Source organism: Hypanus sabinus, chromosome 5 (genome assembly GCF_030144855.1).
Source record: "Hypanus sabinus isolate sHypSab1 chromosome 5, sHypSab1.hap1, whole genome shotgun sequence".
NCBI classification, from domain to species: Eukaryota; Metazoa; Chordata; class Chondrichthyes; order Myliobatiformes; family Dasyatidae; genus Hypanus; species Hypanus sabinus.
This window is the reverse complement of record NC_082710.1, coordinates 1,416,010-1,440,690: the sequence shown is the minus strand read 5'-3', so window position 1 is coordinate 1,440,690 and position 24,681 is coordinate 1,416,010. Positions and strand designations below refer to the sequence as shown.

The 24,681-nt window shown below is 40.6% G+C and overlaps 1 protein-coding gene across 1 annotated transcript in view; it reads left to right on the top strand.

Annotated features, from left to right (window-relative positions):
* LOC132393882 (transcription factor TFIIIB component B'' homolog) overlaps nucleotides 1-24,681 on the top strand; it is a 143,306-nt gene that overhangs the window by 23,739 nt on the left and 94,886 nt on the right. Inside the window, exons 5-11 of the mRNA XM_059969288.1 lie at nucleotides 2,798-2,848; nucleotides 3,222-3,344; nucleotides 17,485-17,618; nucleotides 20,545-20,639; nucleotides 21,048-21,102; nucleotides 21,454-21,597; nucleotides 23,954-24,247. Coding sequence (XP_059825271.1) covers nucleotides 2,798-2,848; nucleotides 3,222-3,344; nucleotides 17,485-17,618; nucleotides 20,545-20,639; nucleotides 21,048-21,102; nucleotides 21,454-21,597; nucleotides 23,954-24,247 — 896 coding nt within the window. The remainder of the gene's footprint in view (nucleotides 1-2,797; nucleotides 2,849-3,221; nucleotides 3,345-17,484; nucleotides 17,619-20,544; nucleotides 20,640-21,047; nucleotides 21,103-21,453; nucleotides 21,598-23,953; nucleotides 24,248-24,681) is intronic.

Genomic DNA, 24,681 nt, shown 5'->3' with positions numbered 1-24,681 from the left:
TTTTAAGTGCAACATAAGAGGAAACTTCTTCACGTAGAGGGTTGTGAGGGTGTGGAATGAGCTGCAAACAAGCTCAATTTCAATGTTTAAGAGAAATTTGGGTAAGTGCATAGATAGAGTATGGAGGGCTGTCGTCTGGGTGCAGGTTGATGGTAGATGGCAGTTTAAATAGTTCGGGCGTGGACTAGATGACCAAAGAGCCTGTTTCTGTGCTGTACTTCTCTATGACTATAAATGCTAAAGACATTATATATTTATATACAAACACTGGCGCTAGAAGATTTGTGAACCCTGTAGAATTTTCTGTTTCTGCATAAATATGACCTGAAATGATCAGATCTTTGTGTGAGTCCTAAAACATAATAAAGAGAACCAATTAAATAAGTAACACAAAAAGCATTACACTTGTTCATTTATTTATTGAGAAACACGATCCAATATTACAATTATTATTTGGAAAAGGTATGTGAACCTCTGCTAATGCCTTCTACAAAAGCTATTTGGAGTTGGGTGTTCTGATCAATGTGATGGAATTGGAGGTGTAGGTTGTAGAGGTGCCATGCCCTATCAAAAAGACACACAATGTCAGGTTACTGACCGAGCCTGCTCCCCTCAAGAAAGATCAGTTTATGTTCCCCATGTCTCAATCAGAACAACTTTCAGAGGACCTTGGAAGAATTGTAGAGACACAGAATGCTGGAAAAGGCTACAAAAGCATTTCAAAAGACCAGAGTGTTCAGCAGTCCTCAGTAAGAGAAATTGTTTAGTAATGGAGGAAACTCAGTGCAGTTGCTACTATCCCTAGGAGTGGGCATTCTGCAAAGATCACACCAAGAGCCGGATGGGTAATATCCACAATGAATTTTTCTACTTCTTTATTCTGGAGACATACAGGTGCTGCAGTGATGGTAGACTAGAATGGCAGAGTAAACTCGATCGGCAGAGTGGCCTAATTTGACTCCTGTGTTCTGTGGTCTTATGGACTATATCTGATGACCTTGATAAGTTACTGAGTGGCATTCATGATTTTGATGCAGCTTGCATCGTTAAGATGGAACTGAATTAAGATGGTTGTTGTTGCTGATTTATTTCCTAACTCTTCAAAGCATTGACAGATTATGGAAGTCTTGTGGGTAAAGTTAAGAATCTACAAAGGAAAAAAGACTGTAATGGGAGTTATATACAGGCCTCTGAATGGTACCCAGGGTGTGGTACATAAATTTCAACAGGAAATAAAAAAAGCCATGTAATAATGTTGAAGTTACTGCTGTAGAAGGGGGTCATGCCAGTTACTGAAAGCGAAGGTTCTCATACTTTTTTCAACATGTACAATGCTGGTGGAACGTAGCAGGCCAGGCAGCATCTATAGGAAGAAGTACAGTCGATGTTTTGGGCTGGGACCCTTCGTCAGGACTAACTGAAAGAAGAGATAGTAAGAGATTAGAGAGTGGGAAGGGGAGGGGAAGATCCAAAATGATAGGAGAAGACAGCAGGGGGAGGGGTGAAGCTAAGAGCTGGAAAGTTGATTGGCAAAAGGGATACACAGCTGGAGAAGGGAAAGGATCATGGGATGGGAGGCCTAGGAAGAAAGAAAGGGGAGGGGAGCACCAGAGGGAGATGAAGAGCAGGCAAGGAGTGATTGTGAGAGGGACAGAGAGGAAAAAAGGGGAAACTAAATAAATAAGATAAGGGATGGGGTAAGAAGGGGAGGAGGGTCATTAACGGAAGTTAGAGAAATCAATGTTCATGCCATCAGATTGGAGGCTACCTAGACGGAATATAACGTGTTGTTCTTCTAACCTGAGTGTGGCTTCATCTTGATATGTAATATTGGATCATTTTTCTCAATAATTGTAAAAGCATAATGTTTTTTGTTATTTAATTGGGTTCTCTTTACCTAGTTTTAGGACACACGAAGATCTGATCACACTTTAGGTCATATTTATGGAGAAATAGTAAACATTCTACAGGGTTTACAAACTTTCTAGCACCTTGCAGGTTGTATGCATAGAGGGACGCTGGGCACAGCAAGTGTTTGTTCATAAAGTAACTAACAGATGATAAAGTAGTGGTGGATTTAGTGGCTGGATCAGCCTTACTGCTTGGGGAAAGTAACTTTTTTTGAGTCTGGTGGTCCTGGTGTGGATTCTACTTCTCCTCCTCCCTAATGGGATTGGGACAAACAGTCCATTAGCAGGGTGGCTGGGATCCTTCATGATGTTATTTGTGCTCTTCCAGGACCTTTCTGTATTAATGTCCTTGATAGTGGCCAGGCTAGTACTGGTGATGCATTGGGTAGTTCTGATCGCTCGTAGAACCTTCCTGCTTACTGCAGTGTAGTTTCCATACCAAGTAGTGATACATCTTGTTAAGATGCTCTCAACTGTGTGAATATAGAAGGATGTGTGTATAGACGAGCATGGTTCAACTCTATGTGAGGAAACTCAGCAGGCCAGGCAGCAGGTGTGGAGGTAGAGGGATGGTCAAGGTTTTCCAGTTGAGATCCCAGTGCCTCCACAGATGCTGCTTGACTTGCCAGGTTCTTTCAGCCCTTTGTTCTCTAAGGCCTAGACCAGTTGTTCTCTTTTTTTCCAATGCCTGCTTATTAACTCAATTCACATTTGCAACTGATTAGGAGGGGAACTTGGGTCTTTGGACTGTTAATCTAGGCTTCCAGGTGACTATTCACATCATTGAACCACTGTAATATTGAATGTCATTCACATAGTTCTACTGTGACCCTCTAACATTGAATGTTAACTCATTCTGTGAAATTCGACTTTTTCAAACCTTGTAGATCTTCATTTGAAGAAGAAAGAAGACCATCTCCACCAATTGTAAATAAAGAGTAAGTATATCTTTGATTATTAAAGCTAAACTTAAATTTACAAGAAACTTAAGTAAACTATGTATATGAAGTCACAGTTTTGGTAGTTTTTATTTGAATAAATTTTAACGTAGGAGTAAGAAGTTAATAAATACATTCCTGGCATCTGTTGGTTGTCAATAAAAGAAACACAAACTAATTGGAAAATAGAAAATCATGTCCCTAATCACTGCTACAAGTTCTTGGCAAATGTAGTAAAAATATATTAGTTGCAGAGGAAGCTTTATTTTTAATTAATGTAAAACTGGAATGAATTTTGTTTCTCTGACTGTTTTATCACTTCAGCAGCAGAGTGTAAAGTGGCATTTTTATCGTCCCTTCCTTGACATTATAGGCCAGAAGTGGGCAGTAACAATGCTGCAAATATTGAAGAAGAAGATGAAGAATCTGATGATGCAGTTTTGGGTCCACGAGTTAAAGTAGCTGAAGATGGCTCTATTATTATTGACGAAGAAAGGTATGAAAACAAAATATTAAAGCAGTTCTCATTAACCACTTCAATACTCATCATTTCACCAATTTCAATTTCTTCAGATAAACTTGATTTGCCATATACATTTACTTGTATTAGAAATTTGTGTGTTGGCGCAACATGCAGCAAACAACAACCTTCAACAATTATAAAGAATAAAGAGTTATATTAAAAAATAAAGGTGGGGGTTAAAGTACAGATACTGAATAAAATACATAAATACCTGCATGTGTTTATGATGTAAATAGTATTATAAAAAGTGGTGAAAGTGTTTACAGTGCAGTGATGGGGGTAATAGATAGAGTGGGGTGGGTAGCGGGTTACCAGAATAATTCATCAGATTAATAGCTTGGGGGGGAAATAATTTCTAAGAGCGTGAAGTTTTTGTTATAATAGCTCTACAGTGCTTTCCGAAAGGGAGATCTCAGAAAAGGCAGTTTCCAGGATTGATAGTGTTACGCAATGAATTTTACCTCCTGCTTCTGTGTTCTGCAGAATTACAGGTGAGACAATGTTGGTAGACGAGAATAGCAGGGCAGACTTTATGGACAGAGTGGCCTAATTTGACTCCTATGTATTATGGTCTTGTGGTCTGCAGCCAATTACCTTGATAAGGTACTGAATGGCATTGCTTGTTTCAGTGGCATCCATGGCTTTGATGCAGGTTCCATTGTTAAGATGTATGCGATTTAAGGATTTTGTTGCTGATTTGTTTCCCAGCTCTTTAAGGCATTGGCAGAAATGGAAACCTTGTGGGTAGAGTTACGAAACTACAAGGGTAAAAAGACCCTAATGGGAGTTGTATACAGGCTTCTGAACAGTATCCAGGGGATTTCAATATGCAGATAGATTGGGAACATCAGGTTGGTGCTGGAGGGAATTTGTAGGTTGCCTATGAGATGGTTTTTTTAGTGCAGTTTGTGATTGAGCCCACTAAGGAAAAACCAATTCTGAATTGGTTGTTGTGTAATGAACCAGATTTGATGAGGGAGCTGAAGATAAAAGAAACCCTTAAGAGGGTGTGGTCATAATATCATAGAATTTATCTTACAGTTTGAGAGGGAGAAGTTAAAGTCAAATGTATCAGTATTGTAGTGGAGTAAAGGGAATTACAGAAGCATGAGAGAGGAGCTGGCCAAAGTTGATTGCAAGGTACACTAGCAGGGATAATGGCAGAGCAGCAATTCCAAAGATATAGGAAAGATATATTCCAAAGATTAAGTTGTTAATGGGGTTATGTTACAGACCACACAACAGTCCTAGGGATTCAGAGAAACAAATTTGTAAAGAGATTGCAGATTGCTGCAAGAGACATAAGGTTCTTTAGTGATTTTAACTTCGTACCATCTGCAAATTTGGGAGTAAGCCAACTGTTCCATCATCTAAACCATTGATATACAGCAGTAAAAAGCTGCCTGTGGTAACAAAGTCCACAAATTCACCACCCTCTGGCTAAAGAAGTTTCTCTGCATCTCTGTTTAAATTGGACACCCCTCTATCCTGACGGTGTACCCTTTTTCCTAGACTCCCCAACTATGGGAAACATTCAAAACCTTTCAGCATTCAAAAGGTTTCAAGAGATTCCCCCTCATCCTTCTAAATTCCAGCAACTCCAGACCCAGAGCCATCAAACATTTCTCAAATGATAACCCTTTATTTCCCAGTATCATCCATGTGAACCACCTCTGGACCCTCTCCTATGCCAGCACATCTTTTCTGAGATGGGCTCAAAACTGTACACAACACTCAAGGTGAGGCTTCCCTAGTGCCTTATAAAGCTTCAGCATCACATCCCTGCTCTTGTATTCAAGAGCTCATGAAATTAATCCTAACAATGCATTTGCCTTTCTCACCACTGACTCAACCTGCAAGTTAACCTTTAGGGTGTTCTGCACAAAGACTCCGAAGTCTCTTTGCATCTCAAACTTTTGGATTTTCTCCTGTTTAGAAAATAGTTTCCATGTTTATTTCTACCTCTGAAGTGTATGACCATGCATTTTACAACATTGTATTTCATTTGCCACTTTCTTGCCCATTCTCCTAATCTAAGTCCTCCTGCAGTTTACCTTTCCTCAACAGTACCTGCCCCTCCACTAATCTATACCTACACCTTGGGGACTGCAGCAGTTCAAGAAGGCAGCTCATCACAAGGGTGATTTGGGATGGGCAAAAACTGCTGGCTTAGCTAGCAATGCCCATATTCCGTAAGTGAATAAATAATAAAATCTTCATATCATCTACAAATTTGGCAGCAAAGCCATCTCCTCCATCATCTAAACCACTGATATACAGCAGAAAAAGCGAAGGTCCCAACACCGACACCTGCAGAGCACTACTGGTCACTGGCGGCCAACCAGAAAAGGGTCCTTTTATTCCCACTCCCTGCCTGCGACCAATCAAACAATGGTCTAACCAGGCCATTAACTTTCCTGTAATACCATGGACTTTTAACTTGGTAAGCAGCCTCATATGTGATACCTTGCAAAGGACTTCTGAAAGTCTAAATATGCAAAATCCACTGCAACCCCTTTATCTATCCGACTTGTAATCTCCTCAAAGAATTCCAACAAGTTCCTCAGCCAAGATTTTCCCTTACGGAAACCATGCTGACTTTATCCTGTCTTTTCCTGTGTCATCAAGTACTCCAAATCCTCACCCTTTACAACTGACTCCAACGTCTTACCAACTGCTGAGGTCAGGCTAACTGGTCTATAGCTTCCTTTTTGCTGTGTTCCTCCATTCTTAGAGTGGAGAGACATTTGCAATTTTCTCATCCTCTGGCACCATACCAGAGTCCAGTAATTTATGATGCTCCACAGTCTCTACCACGACCTCTTAGAATCCTAGGGAGCAGTTCATCTGGTCTGGGTCTTGGGTCTGTCAGTTTTTTAAGTACCTTCTCCTTTGAAATAGTAACTGCACTCACTTCTCTTCCCTCACACCCTTCAACATTTTTCACACTGCTAGTGTCTTCCACAGTGAAGACTGATGCAAAATATTCATTTATTTGAACTGCACTCTCTTTGGCTCCTGGTATTATTTCTCCAGCTTCAGTTTCTAGTGTCCTACATCCACTCTCATCTCTTTTATTTTTTACAAATTTGAAAAAGCTTTTACTCTGCACTTTGATATTGTTTGCTAGCTTGCTTTCATATTGTATCTTTTCCCTCCTAACGATTCTTTTAGTTGTTCTCTGTAGGGTTTTAAAAGCTTCCCAGTCCTTTGTCTTCCGACTAATTTTTGCTTTGTTGTATGCCCTCTCTCTTGCCTTTACGCTAGCTTTGACTTCACTTGTCCTGGGCACTGACTGCCTGCAAATCCAATGGAAATGAATGTTTGTGACAACTCATAATATAGTGGCATTACATTACTAATGCTTGAAAAATCCACATGAAGATTAATACTCACCTTGAATTGGGCCTTCATTTGGAACTTCAAAAACTTCCTGTAGAATGAATACTTCCAAATTATTTTCTCTGATAAATATCAATTTTAAAATAGCAACTGATTGTGAATATTTGCTCTAGATCCATAATTAAAATCTAGATTGTGACAGACTGCATTCACTTCTCTTCCCTCACACCATTCAATATCTGACACACTATTAATAGTGTTTTACACAATGATGACTGATGCAAGTCAAGTCAACTTTTATTGTCATTTCGACTATAACTGCTGGTACAGTGCATAGTAAAAGTGAGACAATGTTTTTCAGGACCATAGTTAACATGACTCAGTACAAAAAAACTAGACTGAACTACGTAATAAAAAAAAAACACAGAGAAAGCTATACTACAGACCTACACTTGGCTGCATAAGGTGCACAAAAACAGTGCAAACATTACAATAAATAATAAACAGGACAGTAGGGCAAGGTGTCAGTCCAGGCTTCAGGTATTGAGGAGTCTGATAGTTTGGGGGAAGAAACTGTTATATAGTCTGGTCGTAAGAGCCCGAATGCTTCGGAGCCTTTTCCCAGATCGCAGGAGGGAGAAGAGATTGTATGACGGGAGCATGGGGTCTTTCATAATGCTGTTTCCTTTGCGGATGCAGCGTGTAGTGTAAATGTCCGTGTTGGCGGGAAATGCAAAATACTCACTTTGTTCATCTGCCATCTCCTTAGCCCCTATTGCTATTTCTCCAGCCCCATTTTTAGTGGTCCTATATCCACTCTCATCTCTCTTTTACATACTTAAAAAAGCTTTAACTATCCATTTTGATATTATTTGCTAGCTTGCTTTCATATTTCATCTTTTCCTTCCTAACGATTCTCTCTGCAGGTTTTTTAAAAATTTCCCAATCCTCCATCTTTCCACTAATTTTTCTTTTGTTATATGCCCTCTCTTGCTTTTACATTAGCTTTGACTTCCCTTGACGGCCACGGTTGTACTATTTTGTCATTTGAGTATTTCTTTGTTTTCCAAATGCATGTATCTTGCATCTTCCTCATTTTCCCCAAAAACACATGCCATTGCTGTTCTGTTGTCATCCCTGTCAACAGCTCCTTCCAATTTACTTTGGCCAACTCCTCTCTCCCATACCACTGTAATTCATTTTACTCCACTGAAATACTGCTATGTCGGACTTCACTTTCTCCCTTGTAATATTGTGATCACTGCTCTGAGGGGTTCTTTTACTTCAAGTTCTTCTAGTTCATTACGTAATACCCAAAATATCTGATCCCCCAGTAGGCTCAATGACAAACTCCTTTAAAAAGCCATCTTGTAGGCATTGAACAAACTCTCACTCTTGAGATTCATTGCCAACTTGATTTTCCCACTCTATCTGCATGTTAAAATCTCCCATTACAATCATAACATTACTCTTTTGACATACCTTTTCTATTTCCTGTTGTCATCTGTGGTCCACATTCCAACTACTTTTGGGAGGCCTGTATATAACTGCCATCTGGGACCTTTTACCCTTTCAGTTTTTAAACACAATCCACAAGGACTCAACATCTTCAGATCCTATGTCACACCTTTCTACTGATTTGATGCCATTCTTTACCAGCAGTACCACACCACCCCCTCTACCTACCTTCCTATCCCTCTGCTGTAGCGTGTAACCTTGGACATTCAGCTCTCAACTACAACTATCCTTCAGCCACAATTCGGTGAAGGCCACAACAACATACCTGGCAATCTGTAATAGTGCAACAAGATCATCCACCTTATTTCTTATACTCCGTGCATTCAGATTAACACTTTGAGTGCTGTATTTGCTACCCTTTTTGATTCTGCGTCCCCAATGCACTGATACCCTGCTTGGCTGCAGTTTAGCCCTATCATCTGCCTGCCCTTCCTGACAGTCTGACTGCATGCTATCTTTTGTTCTTTTTTCTTAACCATCTGTCAATTGCTGAGTCCCTTCACCGTGGTTCCAATGCACCCCCCCCCCCCATGAAATTAGTTTAAATCCTCCCCAGCAGTTCTAACAAATCTGCCTACTAGAATATTGGTCTCCCTCGGGTTCAAGTGCAATCCGTCAGTTTTGTACAGGTCATACCTCCCTCAGAAGAGGTGGCAATGATCCAAGAACCTGAAGCCCTGCCCTCTGCACCAGCTTCTAAACCATGCATTAATGCGCCTCTATGCATCATGTTTCTACCCTCACTATCACATGGCACAGGTAGTAATCCAGAAATGACTACCTGGAGATCCTACTTCTCAGCTTTCTGCCTAACTCTCTTAGTTCCCTCTTCAGGACCTCATTGCTTTTCCTTTCTATGTCATTGATACCTTCTGGCTGCTCTCCCTCCCCCTCCAAAATCCCATGAACATGATTCGTATTGTCCCTGACCCTGCGAGGCAACATACTATCTGGGTGTTCTGTTCACATCCACAGAATCTGCTCTCTGTTTCTCTGACTATTGAGTTCACTATCACTACTGCTCCCCTCTTCTCCCTCTTTCTGTTCTACACCACGGACGCAATCTCAGTGCAAGTACCTGGTCTCCATGGCATACTTATTGAGGGGAATGGCCACAGGGTTCCTTAGCGTTAACTGCCTATTCACATTTCTATTTCCTCTGACAGTCATCCAGCTACTTGACTGCTGCAACTTTGGGGTGACTACTCTCCAGCAACTCTGATCGATGATCTCCTCACTCTCCCATACAAGCCATAGGTCATCCAGCTGCTGTTCCAGATCCCTAACACAGTCTTCAAAAAGCTGCCGATGCAGTTCCCTGGGAGTCTCTGGGTCATCCAGGACTGCAACATCTGGCATGAAGAACACATAACACTCATTTACAACACTAGGTATAGTAAGAGAAAAAAAAGTACAAGAAATGAAACAGCACACATTAGAAAAAAATCATGGTTAAAAGATGACATGAAGTTGCTCTACAACATAGAAACAGAAATCTACAGCACAATACAGGCCCTTTGGCCTACAAAGTTGTGTCAACTGTGTAACCTATTCTTGAAACTGCCTGGAATTTCTGTTCTGTACTGTACTGCAGAGCCCTCTATTTTTCTAAGCTCCATGTCCCGACTAAGAGTCTCTTAAAAGTCCCTGCCTATTGTATCCGCCTCTACCACCATCACTGGCAGTGCATTCTACATAGCCACCGGTCTGTGTGTGGAGAAACCTACCTCTAACACCCCCCCCTCCCCACCGTACCTACTTCCAAGCCCTTTAAAACTATGCCCCCTCGTGTTAGCCATTTCATTCAGCCTTGGGGAAAAAGTCTGTGGCTATCCACACGATCAATGCCTCTCAGCATCTTATACATCGCTATCAAGTCACCACTCATCATGTGTCGCTCAAGGAGAAAAGACCAAGTTTACTCAACCTATTCTCAAGGTACACTCTCCAATCCAGGCAACGTCCTTGTAACATCCTTCCTCCGTAAATGCTCTATAGTATCCACATCCTTCCTGTAGTGAGGTGACCAGAACTGAACACAGTACTCTAAGTGGGGTGTAAGTGGGGTATATAGCTGTAACATTATCTTACAGCTCTTGAAGTCGATCCCACGGTTGAGGAAGGCCAACTCAATGTATGCCTTCTTAACATTGTCAACCTGTGCATGGACACGGAACCCAAAATCTATCTGATCCTCCAAACTGCCAAGAGTCTTACCAATAAAGTTATATTCTGTCTTTAAATTTGACCTTCCAAAATGCACCACTTCACACTTAACTGGGTTGAACTCTTATCTGCTTCTCAGCCAAGTTCTGCATCCTATTGATGTCCTGATGGAACCTTTGACGTCCCTCCAGACTAAATATAACTTTTGTGTCATCGGCAAATTTACTAACCCACCCTTCCACTTCCATATCCAGGTCATTTATAAAAATTACAAAGAGGAGGTGTCCCAAAACAGATTCCTGCGGAACACAACTGGTCATTGACCTCCAAGAAGAATACACACCATTTACAACCACCCTTTGTCTTCTGTGGGCAAGCCAATTCTGGATCCACAAAGCAAGGCCTCCTTGAGACCCATGCCTCCTTACTTTCTGAATGAACTTTCAATAGGGAACTTTATCAAATCCCTGACAGAAATGCATCTACACTATGTCCACTGCTCTTCCTTCATCAATGTGTTTTGTTTCATTCTCAAAGAATTCAATCAGGCTCATAAGGCACCACCTGCTCTTGAAAAGCCATGCTGACTATCCCTAATCAGATTAAGTCTCTCCAAATGCTCATAAATCCTGCCTCTCAGGATCTTCTCCAACAACTTGCCCACCTCTGAAGTAAGACTCACTGGTCTAAAATTTCCAGGGTTATCTCTATTTCCTTCCCAGAACAAGGGAAAAATATTTACAACCTTACAATCCTGTGGTACTTCTCCTGTCCCTATTGATGATACAGCGATCATCACCAGAGGCTCAGCAATCTCCTCCCTGACTTCCCACAGTAGCCTGGGTATATCTCATCCAGATCCAGTGACTTATCCAACTTTATGTTTTTCAAAACTCCGGCACATCCTGTTTCTTAATGTCTATACGTTCAAGCATTTCATTGCACTGTAAGTCATCCCCACAATTGCCAAGGTCCCTTTCCCTGGTGAATACTGAAGCAATGTATTCATCAAGTACCTCTGCTACCTCCTCCAACTCCATGCACACAGGTCTACTATTGCAGCTGATTGATCTGTTTCTCACATGGCTCATCCTCTTGCTCTTCACGTACTTGTACAATGGCTTGGGGTTGTCCTTAATCCTGCTCGCCGAGGCCTTTTCATGGTCCCTTCTAGCTCTCCTGATTTCATTCTTAAGTTCCTTTCTGGCAACCTTGTAATTTTCTAGAACTTCAACAGTACTTAGTTTCTTGAACCTTTCATAAGCTTTTCTTTTCTTCGTAGCTAAATTTTATATATCCTTTTTACGCCATGGTTCTTTTACCCCAATAACCTTTCCGTGCCTCAGTGGACCATACTGATGCAGAACGCCATGCAAATGTTCCCTGAACATTTGCTACATTTCTGCCGTGCATTTTCCTGAGAACATCTGTTCCCAATGTGTGCTCCCAAGTTTCTTCCTAATAGCATATTTCCCCCACCTCAATTAAATGTTTTCCCAAATTGTTTACTCCTATCCCTCTCCAGCACTATGGTGATGGAGATAGGGTTGTGATCACTACCCCCAAAATGCTCTCCCACTGAGAGATCTGACATCTGACCAGGTTCATTTCCCAATACCAAATCAAGCACAGCCTTTCCTCTCATTGGCTTATCTACATATTGCATCAGGAAACCTTCCTGAACACACCTTACAAACTCCATCCCATCCAAACCTCTTGCTTTAAGGAGATGCCGGTCAATATCAGGAAAGTTAAATCTCCCATCACAACCCTACACCCTTCCAGAATCTGCCTCCCTGTCTGCTCCTTGATATCCCTGTTACTATTGGGGGGGGGGGGGGGGTCTATAAAATCCTCTAGTAGAGTTATTGTCCCCTTCGTGGTTCTTACTTCCAAACAAACCGACTCAGTAGGCCATCCCTCCATAACTTCCTTCTTTTCTGCAGCCATGATACTATCCCTGATTAGTAATGCCATGCCCCCACCTTTTTTGCTTCCCTCCCTGTCCTTTTTGAAACATCTGAAGCGCAGCCTGTGTTCTGCTTTTGCAAATACCTCTGATGCTTCCCGCGCCTGCGCACTGACTACTGTTTTTACGAAATCCCCCACGCAAGGAGAAGAAACTCATTGTGTTTGGTCGTGCTCTGCCTGCCGCCTTCTCCTGCTGACACCTTTGATGCTTCCTGCGCCTGTGCATTGTGCACTAGAATCCCAAGGGATTCTACAGATATGTTAAGAGTAAAAGAACTGCAAGAGACAAAATTGGTCCTCTGGAAAACCAGAATGGTAATTCATTTGCGGAGGAAAAATGGATGAGGGAGACTGTAAATGAATTCTTTGCATCTGTACTTACTCAGGAGATGTTCACAGAGTCTGTTGAAGTGAGGCAAAGCAGCATCAGCTTCATGGACCCAGTTCAGATTACTGAGGAGCTGTTTGCTACCCTGAGGCAAATCAGGTTAGATAAATCCCCAGGCCTGACAAGGTGTTCCCTTCAACTCTATGGGAGGCAAGTGCAGAAATTACCAAGGCCCTAGTGAATATATTTAAAGTATCCTTAGGGATAGGAGAAGTGCCAGAGGATTAGCGGATAGCCAATGTTGTTCCACTGTTTTAAAAAGGCTCTAAACAGAAACCAGGAGATTAAAGGTCAGTGAATCTGATATCAGTTGTGGGAAAGTTATTGGTGGGTATTCTAAGGGACTGTAAGTATTTGGTTAGACATGGACTGATTAAGTATAGTCAGCATGGATTCATGTGTGATTCGTCATATCTAACCATGGGCATGGTTCAAAGGGGTTACCAGGAAAATGGATGAAGGCAAGGCAGTAGATGTCATCTACCTGGACTTCAGCAAGGCATTTGAAAAGGTCCCGCATGGGGGGCTGGTCAAGAAGGTCAGTTGCTCAGCATTCAGGGTGAGGTGATGAATTGGATTTGACATTGGCTTTGTGGGTAAAGCCAGAGAGTGACAGTAGATGATTGCCTCTCTTGACTGGGGGCCCGTGACTAGTGGTGTGCTGGAGGGATCGCCACTGGGTCTGGAGGCATAAATAATGATTTTACAAGAATCACTAGATACTGGAATGGTTCCAGAAGACTGGAAAATTGCAAATGTTACTCCACTCTTCCAGAAGGGAAGGAGGCAGAGGAAAGGAAATTACAGGTCAGTTAACCTGACTTCAATTGTTGGGAAGATGTTGGAGTCGATTGTTAAGGATGGGGTTTAAGGATACTTGGAGGCACATGATAAAATACACTGTAGTCAGCATGGTTTTCTTCAGGGAAAATATTGCTTGCCAAATCTGTTGGACTTTGATGAAATAACAAGCTGATAGACAAAGGAGAATCAATGGGTGTTGTGTACTTGGAATTTCAGAAAGACTTTGACAAGGTGCTGCACATGAGGCTGCTGTACAAGTTAAGAGCCCATGGTACTAGAGGAAAGATAGTAGCATGGATAGAGCATTGGCTGATTGGCAGGAGGCAAAGAGTGGGAATAGAGGCACGAGTGGTATTCCACAAGGGTCAGTGTTGTGACTATTTCTTTTTACGTTGTATGTCAATGTTTGGATGATGGAATTGATGGCTTGTGACCAAGTCTGCAGAAGATTCAAAGATAGGTGGAGGAGCAGGAAATGTTAAAGAAGCAGGTAGGTTGCAGAAGGACTTAGACAGATTAGGAGAATGAGCAAAGAGGTGACAAATGGAATACAATGTTGGGAAGTGTATGGCCATGCACTTTTTTATTAGAATAAAAGCATAGACTGTTTTATAAACGGAGAGAAAATTCAAAATTCTGAGGTAAAAAAGGATTTGGGAGTCCACTTGAAGGATTTCTTAAAGGTTAATTTTTAGGTTGAGTCTGTGGTGAGGAAGGCAAACACGAGGTTAGCATTCATTTTGAGAGGAGTAGAATATAAAAATAAGGATGTAATGTTGAAGCATTATAAGGCACTGATGAGGACTCTCTTGGAGTATTGTGACCAGTTTTGGGCCACTTATTTATGAAAGTATTTGCTGACATTGGAGAGGATTCTGAGGAGGTTTATGAGAATGATTCCAGGAATGAAAAGCTTATTAAATGAGAAATGATTGATAGCTCTGGGCCTGTACTCACTGGAATTTAGAAGAATGAGGGGGCATCTCATTGAAACCTGTTGAATGTTGAAAGGCTTAGAATGGATGTGGAGAGGACATTTCCTATGGTGCACAGCATCAGAACCATGAGATGTCCAGTTAGAACAGAGCTGAGGAGGAATACCTTTAGTTAGTGGGTGGTGAATCTGTGGAATTCATTGCCACAGTGGCTGAGGTGGCCAGGTCATTGGATGTATTTAAGGCATTGGTTGATAGGTTCTTGATTAGTCAGGGATTCAATTATTATGGTTAGAAGGCAGACAAATGGAGATTAGAGGAATAATAAATCAGTCATGATGAAATGGCAGAGCAGACTTGATGGGCCGAATAGCATATATCTGCTCCTCTGTCTTATGGTCTTAATTGTTCAATAACATATAAAACAACAGCAGAGTTTTCACTAATTGTTTAAGTCTGTGCTTATAGACAGCCTGCAGTTTCCTACTGTGTGGAATCTATAAACATTCTTGGGTCAGTAATTGATAGGAAATATACCTGCTTGAAGTTATTAAAATTAATATTGTATGTTAAAGATATTATGTATGTTTTAACATGTATTATGTTGATATCATACAGTTAATGATTTGAGGGGATTGATGCCCCTTTTATTTTGAAAGACATGATACATCTGAACAAAATTAAACCATTCAATATTCAGACAGGCTTTGTGTAGAGATTTCTAAATCAGACTTGCATGGAATAGTGTGCTTAAGTCTGTGGTAGTATTCTTTTGTCTGAGTCAGAGGGAATTGAGTACATTCCTTATTCCAAAGGTGAACTGCCACTCAAGTAAAGTGCTGTAGGAGAGTTCATCCATTTAGACTGACTAACTTCTGTTTTTTTTCCAATTTTTGATGCCTCAGCCCAACAAGTAATCTTTCAATTAATTTAGAATCAATAATTCTGGGGATTTCAGCTTACTGTTAACAAATTCTATGGTATTCCACTTAAATTTTAATTTTAAGGTTATTTTTGGATTTCCCTGCTAGACCGAACATTTTCTTATCTTGCTAAATGCATTATCATTTAAGTATCTGAACCAAATCCCCTTCCAATCATTTAAAGACCAAAAAAGTCTTTAAATTGTAAACTTTGAACTTTATGCAACTGTTCAATATTGAACTCTTTGGGCTTTGAGGTTGTTTAGCAGACGCGGTACTCTGCCTTCATTTGTGGACTACGCCCCAGGGATCTGAGTGATGTAATTGAAGAGATGGTGGAGGCGTTAGTATTTGATCTTTCAAAAAAAACTAGGTTCTTGAATGTTCTGGATGACTGGAAAATTGCACATGTCACTCTATTCTTTAAGAATGAGGAGGGCAGAAGAAAGGAAATTACAGGTCAATTAGCCTCACTTCAGTGGATGGGAAGATGTTCCAGTTGTTATTAAGGATAAGATTTCGGGGTACTTGGAGCACATGATAAAGTAGGCCAAAATCACTATGGTTTCCTTAAGAATGAAGGGTATCTCATTGAAACCTGTCAAATGTTGAAAACCCAAGATAACTTGGATGTGGAGAGGATGTTTCCTAAAGTGGAGGCCTGTAGGGCCAGAGGGCACAGCCTCAGAATAGAGGGATATCCATTTAGAATGGCAGTGAGGTGGAATTTCTTTAGCTGGGGTTGGGGAATCTGGAATTCATTGTACAGTGGGCCCTCCTTATCCGCGAATTCAACCAACCATGAATCGCGAAAGCCCTGAAGTGCTCTTCCAGCACTTGTTGTACAGGCCTTTTTTCTTGTCATTATTCCCTAAACAATGCAGTATAATAACTATTTTACATAGCATTTACATTGTATTAGCTGTTATAAGTTATTTAGAGATGATTTAAAGTATACGGGAGGATGTGCGTGGGTTATCGTGGATCGGGGTTGAAAAAAATAGTAAGTTCTCTTAATAAGTCGGAACAGGTACATCTGGTATTATTTAGCGTCAGTTAGTCAAACTTTTACATTCGTATATAGTATATATTTTACCTTTCTATGCATATAAAACACTTAAGAACATATGTTTCAGTGCCGGGCTCGGGAAGTTCCCGAGTTCAATCTAGTGACAGATCGCTATCGAGCATGCTCTCCACCGTGCCGGGTTGACATGGAGGATCAAAAACCCAAAACCCAATAATTAAACCACTGCGTTGCTTAGTAATAATTGTAGCTTTCATCGGGGCAGGGCCTTTCACATGCTCCATTAAAATTGTACCAATTGTTGACCAACTGTAGCCTAACGCTTTTCCAATGACCAATGGCATTTCACCTCTTTCTGATCGCTTTATTACTTCCATCTTATTTTCAATCGCGATCATGATTATTTTCGTGAACAGAAACACCGCGGATTCAGAGCTACGCTGGGTCCTAATGCCCACCACACTGATTCAGGTTAAATAAGGGACTTGAGCATCCGCAGATTTTTGGTATCTGCGGGGGGTCTCGGAACCAATCCCCCGCGGATAAGGAGGGCCGACTGTATATTTAAAGTAGAGATTGATAGGTTCTTGATTAGTTAAAGCATGAAAGGTTATGGGGAGAAGACAGGAGAATGGGGTTGAGAAGAAAATGAATCAGCCATGATGAAATAGTGGAGCAGACTCGATAGGCCAAGTGACCCGATTCTGCTCCTATGTCTTGTAAAGATTTTGTACTGAAAGCAAAAATTGCGCTATAGATTGCTCTGACCATTGTGGCTTAATAGGGATATTACTGCTGTTTTCCAAAAGTGGCTCAATAATTAAGTGAAGCGATTTACTTTGTTGAATGCTCTGAACAGGATAAAAGATGCCTGAGCCATGTGTAGAAGGGGAGGTCATGATGCATTATTTTGTCATGATGTAATGGCAGAGCAGACTCAATGGGCCAAATGGCCTAATTCTGCTCCTCCATCTTATGGTCTTATATTGACTGTGCAGTTAAATTTAAATGTATTTTATTTTTCTTAAAACAAATTCAGCTTAACGGTTGAAGTTTTAAGGATGAAGACATCTAATATTGTTGAAGAAAATGATCCCATTTTTGAACGTGGCTCTCAGACGACCTATTCCAGCTTCAGAAAGAGCACCCACACAAAGCCCTGGTCTGATAAAGGTATGTTCAATGACTACTTCAAATAGGTAGTGCTTTCTCTTTCGCTTACTTCAGCTACAATTTATATGAAATCAAGCTACAATTTTGTAAGTTCCACTCTTGCAGCACACCCTATCCTCGTTATATGCGTCTTCAGACAATTCAGGTTCACAGTTATGTGAGGAACCTATTTCTACCAGCATCTCCTGATATGTGTCCAGAACTCAGTTATGCGGGAAGCACTGCTTTCCCACCAATACAAGTCACGTGTGTATGCCTCACAGTCTTACTGTTGGGACGAGAGGCACGGCTTTCCCACCAATACAAGTCAGGTGCGTGCGCCTCAGAATCTGACTCCCACCGGCCAGTCTTGCATTGGTTTTGGCAAGGTGTGGATGTGCGATCTTGTGCTCTTAAACTTTTGTTGGTTTTACCTACGGTACAGTGATTTTGTGCTTGAAATATTTAACTACGCCTCCTAAGTGTCTGATGTCATGTCTTGGGCCATCAGCTGAGTGACAGAGAACCGCTTTAACACTTGGAAAAGAAGTTAGAAATTATAAACAGCGTGATATCAGGTGAAGGTAACACAGCTCTGGACGCTACTGCCGGGAACAGAATCTTGCCTTTAAAGTTCTTTTGTTGCTTGACAATGCGCCAGCCCATCCTAAACATTTGGACAGCATTCATCCTAATGTAACAGTGCATTTCCTGCTGCCTAACACAACATCGCTGATTCAACCACTCGACTAAGGTGTGATCCACATTCAAGGCGTATTTTTTTTTTATGGCGAACTATCTCTCAGATGCTGCAAGCAACAGACGATTTTGAAAATCTCAGGGGTTTACCAACAGTGAGGGAATGGTGGAAGTCGGAACACTTGGCTCAAATGGCGATGGATATGGACCCAAGTTTAGAACGGAGTCAGCATTTCAGTCATTCCCTACCATCAATCCTACTGAGCTACAGGCAAATTTATGCTGAAAAACAAAATACTGCCAACCCTCACCACTTCCTTCAAACTGGTGTCGTCTCTTGCTGCTGGCAATTCTAAGAGTTCTATGAGTCTTCCTTCACCTCTTGCTGTGCTTGATGTGATCCTGACGACCACAACCGTCCACCTTATCCATGTAAAGTTGCTCAACACCACAACAACCACTCAATTCCCAGAGCAAACACACCTGCCACTGTTGGTGAGTACTGTACACACTAGTATGTTAACTTTCTATGATTTATTACAGTGAATATTACCTTAAATTGATTAAATATAATATGAATGTTGCCTTGTGGTACTGCTTTTGTGTCGTATTGGTATGAAAATATGAATAAATTACAGATAAGACATATTTAGGAAGCCCTCTGGAATGCATCCCTATTTTCATCATTTAAATAATTATTCACGTTATGCAATTTCACATTATGTGTCGACTGCAAGGAAAGTATCCCCTGCGTATAACGAGGATAGGTGTATTTTTTCTTTTCCTGCTAACACAACAAAATATTATTTGGCCACAAAATTATCTCATCTCCTATGTGCTGAATTCCAAGTTGACTAAATTATGCACTAGTTTTGCTGTTGTTCATGTCTAAGCTGGTTCCATTTGACAATGTGCATCCATTTGTACTATGTGTCACAGTTTTGCAAGTATTTTTCAGTTCTTTAAGGTGAGTTTTGCTATAGCATAGCTTATTTTTGTTACAGACTGAAAGAACGTCTTCAGTCTCAACAGTCCATGTCATAGAAAATAGAATCATACAGTTAATAGTTTGCATCAGATTCCCACAATGTGGTCCCAAGGATAGCCTGCAAACTCCAGCCAAGGTCAGAATTCAAGCTACCTTTCGCAGTATAAGGCAGTGGTTCTACCAGCTCTGCCACTGTACTTAGGTGCCATCTCTATGTTCCCTTTTGCCTTTTATAATATTTGTTAGAATTTGCTTGTGATGGGTTTTCTTATTTTCTTGCATGTAGAAGCCCTAAAGAGGGTGCAGAGGAGATTTACCAGGATGCTATCTGGATTAGAAAGGATGTCTTATGAGGATAGGTTGAGTGAACTAGGGCTTTTCTTTCTGGAGCGGAAGAGGATAAGGGCTGGTTCGGAACTTGCACCATCTTAGATCGCAAGACCCTGCAGCAGATAGTGAGGTCAGCTGAGAAGATGATCGGGGTCTCTCTTCCCGCCATCATGGACATTTACACTACACGCTGCATCCGCAAAGCAAACAGCATTATGAAGGACCCCATGACCCCTCATTCAATCTCTTCTCCCTCCTGCCGTCTGGGAAAAGGCTCCGAAGCATTTGGTCTCTCATGACCAGACTATGTAAAATTTCTTCCCACAAGCTATCAGACTCCTCAATACCCAGCGCCTGGCCTGACACCTTGCCCTATTGTCCTGTTTATTATTTATTGTAATGCCTGCACTGTTTTGTGCACTTTATGCAGTCCTGGGTAGGTCTGCACTTTATGCAGTCCTGGGTAGACTAGTGTAGTTGTGTTTTTTTTTCTCTCTTTTTTTTAACGTAGTTCAGTCCAGTTTTTGTAATGTGTCATGTAACACCATGGTCCTGAAAAATATTGTCTCATTTTTACTATGTACTGTACCAGCAGTTATGGTCGAAATGACAATAAAAGTGACTTCACTTGAAAATTGATACAAAATGATGAGGTCTGGATGACTGGGGGGGATGTCAGAGGTAATTTTTTTTTACACAGAGTGGTGAGTGCATGGAGCACTCTGAAAGGGGTTGTGGTAGAGACCGATACATTTAAGAGTATTTAAGAAATGCGATTGAAAAATGAAGGATTATGTAGGTGGGAAGGGTTAGATTGATCTTACAGTAGGTTAAAAGATCAGCACAATATTTTGTATCAGTACTGGACTGTGTATGTTCTAATTTAATTTGTAATATGCTCCTTCAGAATTTTTTTTTTATTTCTTCCAGAAACTGACATGTTCTTTCTCGCTATAAGTATGGTTGGGACGGATTTCTCTATGATTGGTCAACTGTTCCCAAACAGATCACGAATTGAAATAAAGGTATTTTTAACTGATATTGGAAAAAATTCTCTTTACAAATAGTTGCATGAGTATTTTTGAATATTGGTCCTGTAAATTGGTTGTGAGTGTGAAATGAACTGCCAGCACAAGTGGTTCATGTGAGCTCAATTTCAGCATTTAAGAGAAGTTTGGATAGGTACATGGACAGTAGGGATATGGAGAGCCATGGTCCCTGTGCAGGTCATTGAGAGTAGCCAGTTTGAATGATTTTGGCTGGGCTAAAGGGCCTGTTTCTGTGCTGTACTTCTCTATGAATAAACACTTTATTCAGAGATGGAACATTTAAATTTATCAAAATTATCTTAAAGAAGTTGCATCATTAAAAAAAGTAAGTTAATCTCTCTCACTTTTGTTTGATTTATTTATTTAAGTATTTTTTTCCAACAGAACAAATTTAAACGGGAAGAAAAGTTGAATTCATGGAGGATAGACAAAGCATTCAGTAAGTCTGCTGGTTTCTAAATGGGTGCGAGCCTCTCTGAACCAGATGGAAGAACAGAAATGTCATTTGGATGCTGGCTACATTACTAAAGCACTGGGAGATACTATTGAAAAAGGAATCATAATAAATGAACAGCTGATGCTTTAAGAAAATAAGTAAGGAGTCAAAGGACTTAGTCTAAGACAGTGGTTCCCAAACTTTTTTTATGGTATGGGCCTCTGCCATTAACTGAGGGGTCTGTGGACCCCAGGTTGAGAATCCTTGGACTAAAGAAATAGTGGGTATTGTGTGTGTCTGTTCTTTGTGCATCCATGTCAATTATGGCTGTTTAATCTGTCTTGTATCACACAGAAGAGAAGAAGCCACTTGATCTGGATGTTTTTGGAGAGCTATTAACTCGTGTTCTGGAGGGAGAGGCAAAGAAGAAGAAGGAAAGGAATGGACGGGATAAAGGTCAAGCTCTGAGAAAATCGGCTACCAAGCGAAACAGGAAAAGTAAATCAATTTCAAAATACGCTATCATGTTTCTTAAATGTACTTTGGCTATTTTTGCCAGCTTTGCATTGTCTCCCACAAATTTGTTTCAACAATAAAGAATGAATGTGAAAGAGAAAAAACATGATTTTCTGTCTAATTGTAAAGGGCATAAAATTACACTCTTGTGTTGTATCATGTGGACTGGTGTCTGGTCAATGCTTGTTAAAGTGACTGTTCTTTATGTGAAAACCAACATGATATTTAGCCTTTTGGACATTACAAGCAGCTGTGCATCTGCTGCGGAAGCTGTACTTGCAGCAGGAGCGATGGATAGCCATTACTAACAGGAACAGTATTCTGCATCTATCACTCAGTTTTAGGCCACTCTCTGCCTTAGACATAAGACGTGGTCTAAACTCGATTCCGTTTGTCTGATATGTGGTCCAGCTATGTCTTAACCATCTGATTTACCTGGGAGTGTTTATACAAACATATCTGAATGAATTAATGTTATTTATTTTTATTAACTGCTACCTTCTGAAGAAAGGTCACATCTAGCCTGCCCCCCACCCATCCTGCCTGAACTGCGATTTTAGAGTACTGCATGTTAGCTCTCTGTTACTGTCAAAAAAAAGAGGGAGACACAAACATAATACTTTCTTGAAGAAGGGTCTGGATCTGAAACGTTGACTGTTAGTTCATTTTCATGGACACTGCCTGACGTGCTGAGTTCCTCCAGCATTTTGTGTGTGGTACTTTGGATTTCTAGCATCTGTTGAAACTCTTATGGTTATGATACCACTTTCTGTTGTTTAGTTTCAGTGCTAGTCCCAATGTAGTCCGTTGGATTGTAAAAATTATCAGTTGCCTGGAAAATTCAGGTGCCATGGTAGAGTAGTGGCTGTCATGACCCTGTTACATTTTGGGGTATCTGAGTTTGCAGTTCAATTCCTACATTCTCTATAAGAGGGCATTTGTTTGTTTTTCCTGTGTTCACGTGGGTTTCCTTGGGGTACTGCGGTTTCTTTCCACAGTCTTAGGACATACCAGTTAGTAGCTTGTAGGTTAGTTGGTCATTGTCCCTTCGATTAGGCTAGCATTAAATCAGTGGGTTGCAGGGTGCCACAGTTTGTTGGGCCAGAAAAGCTTGTTCTGCTCTGTATTTGTAAATAATTTTAAAAATAAAGGACTGAAGTGCTTTCAGGGATAGGTAATGCCACTGCATTGTACCTGACCTGGGCACTTGGTGGAAGAACAGTAGTTTATTACCCAGGATTCTTATGAATACAAACACACTGCATTTTTGATGATAAATGCAATTATGACCTCTCTTTTCCTGCGCAGGGATTTCTAATAAATACAGTCGGCCCTCCTTATCCGCGGATTGGGAAAACCCAGATGTTCTCTCTTCAGCACTCGTTGTTTGAGCATGTAAAGACTATTTTTCTTGTCATTATTCCCTAAACAATACAGTATAACAACTATTTACATAGCATTTACATTGTATTAGGTATTTTAAGTAATTTAGAAATGACTTAAAAGTACAGGCAGTCCCTGGATTATGAATGAGTTCTGTTCCTGAGTCCCTCTTTAAGTTGGATTTGAAGTCGGAACAGGTACATCTGGTATTATTTAGCGTCAGTTAGTCAAACGTTTTTCTTAGTATATAGTACATATTTTACCTTTCTATGCATATAAAACACTTAAGAAACATGCGTATTTCAATAATTAAACCACTACGTTGCCTAATAATAATTGTAATTTTCATCGGGGCAAGGCCTTTCACATGCTCCATTAAAATTGCTCTGATTATTGAGTGACTGTAGTCTAACAATTTTCGAATGACCAATGATGTTTCACCTCTTTCCGATCGCTTTATTACTTCCACATTTTCAATCGTGATTATTTTCATGAACAGAAACACTGCGGATTCAGAGCTGCGCCGCTGGGTCATAATGTTCACTGCACTGAACATGTTAAATAAAGTCCGGGGTTCTGCTGGGTCCTAAAGACCACCTCACTGAGCCTGGTTAAATAAGGGACTTGAGCATCTGTGTTTTTTGGTATCCGTGGGGGGTTTCAGAACCAATCCCCCATGGATAAGGAGGGCCAACTGTATTTCTATGCAAGCATGACAGTAACGATTGAACATGAATTCTTTCTAGTGTGAGATTATATATTAGAAATTGTGTAAAACGAAAATTGTTTTTATGATAGAGGTGGTTAGTTTTGTCTACAAGGACTGAAATTTTTAAAAATCTTTCCATTTTTTATTTCCTGCATACTCTGAATATTTTCTTTGCAATGACACAATTTGGAAGGTTCTAGGAAGGTACGCATGATGCCATTTCTAATTTTATCTTTATACATTTAGGCAAGAAATTGGAAGAGACAGAAAGTGATCTAGATGACCCTGATCCAGTTGAAATGTCTGACCAGGAATTAGCTGAGGCTGACTCTAGCACTGCAGCAGAGGGAACTGGGGCATCCTGTGGTCTGGAAGGTACACAGAATAAAGAAACTGTACAAAAAACTCCAATTAAACGCAAACGAAAACGGAAGAAAATGGATGCTGCAGATGCAGTGGCGAAGGACATTACTAAAGACATGTCAGAGGAGGAGGGTGGTATTCAACAGCCAAAACGTAGAGTACAGCAGCGTGAGAAAGGTAAGAGTAATAGTGTGTCTGCCTGTGCATTTGCTTCATTTAAGGCTGGTGGTTGCAATTTTTATCTTTACCGCTCCTAAATAATACATATATGTTGGTTCCTTGTAAACTTCCTCTCTGAATGACAGATACTGAGTTTTATGTTTCTCTTCTGCTCACTTTCTCTGTAAGTATTTTCATCTCTGAGATACATGATATTTATGATACATGATACTTGAGATAATTCAATTCAATTCGATATTTCAGGCAACAGGAAATTTACAGAGAATGTGAGCAGAAGAGAAACATAAAACTCAGTATCTGTCATTCAGAGAGGAAATTTGATTGCAGCAGGTGAACGTTACCACACAAACCTTGAGCTGAGTAAACACACCAAATTCTTTGTTTGTGGATGCTTTTATTGCATCACAATGAAAAATATTATTTTTGTGTAG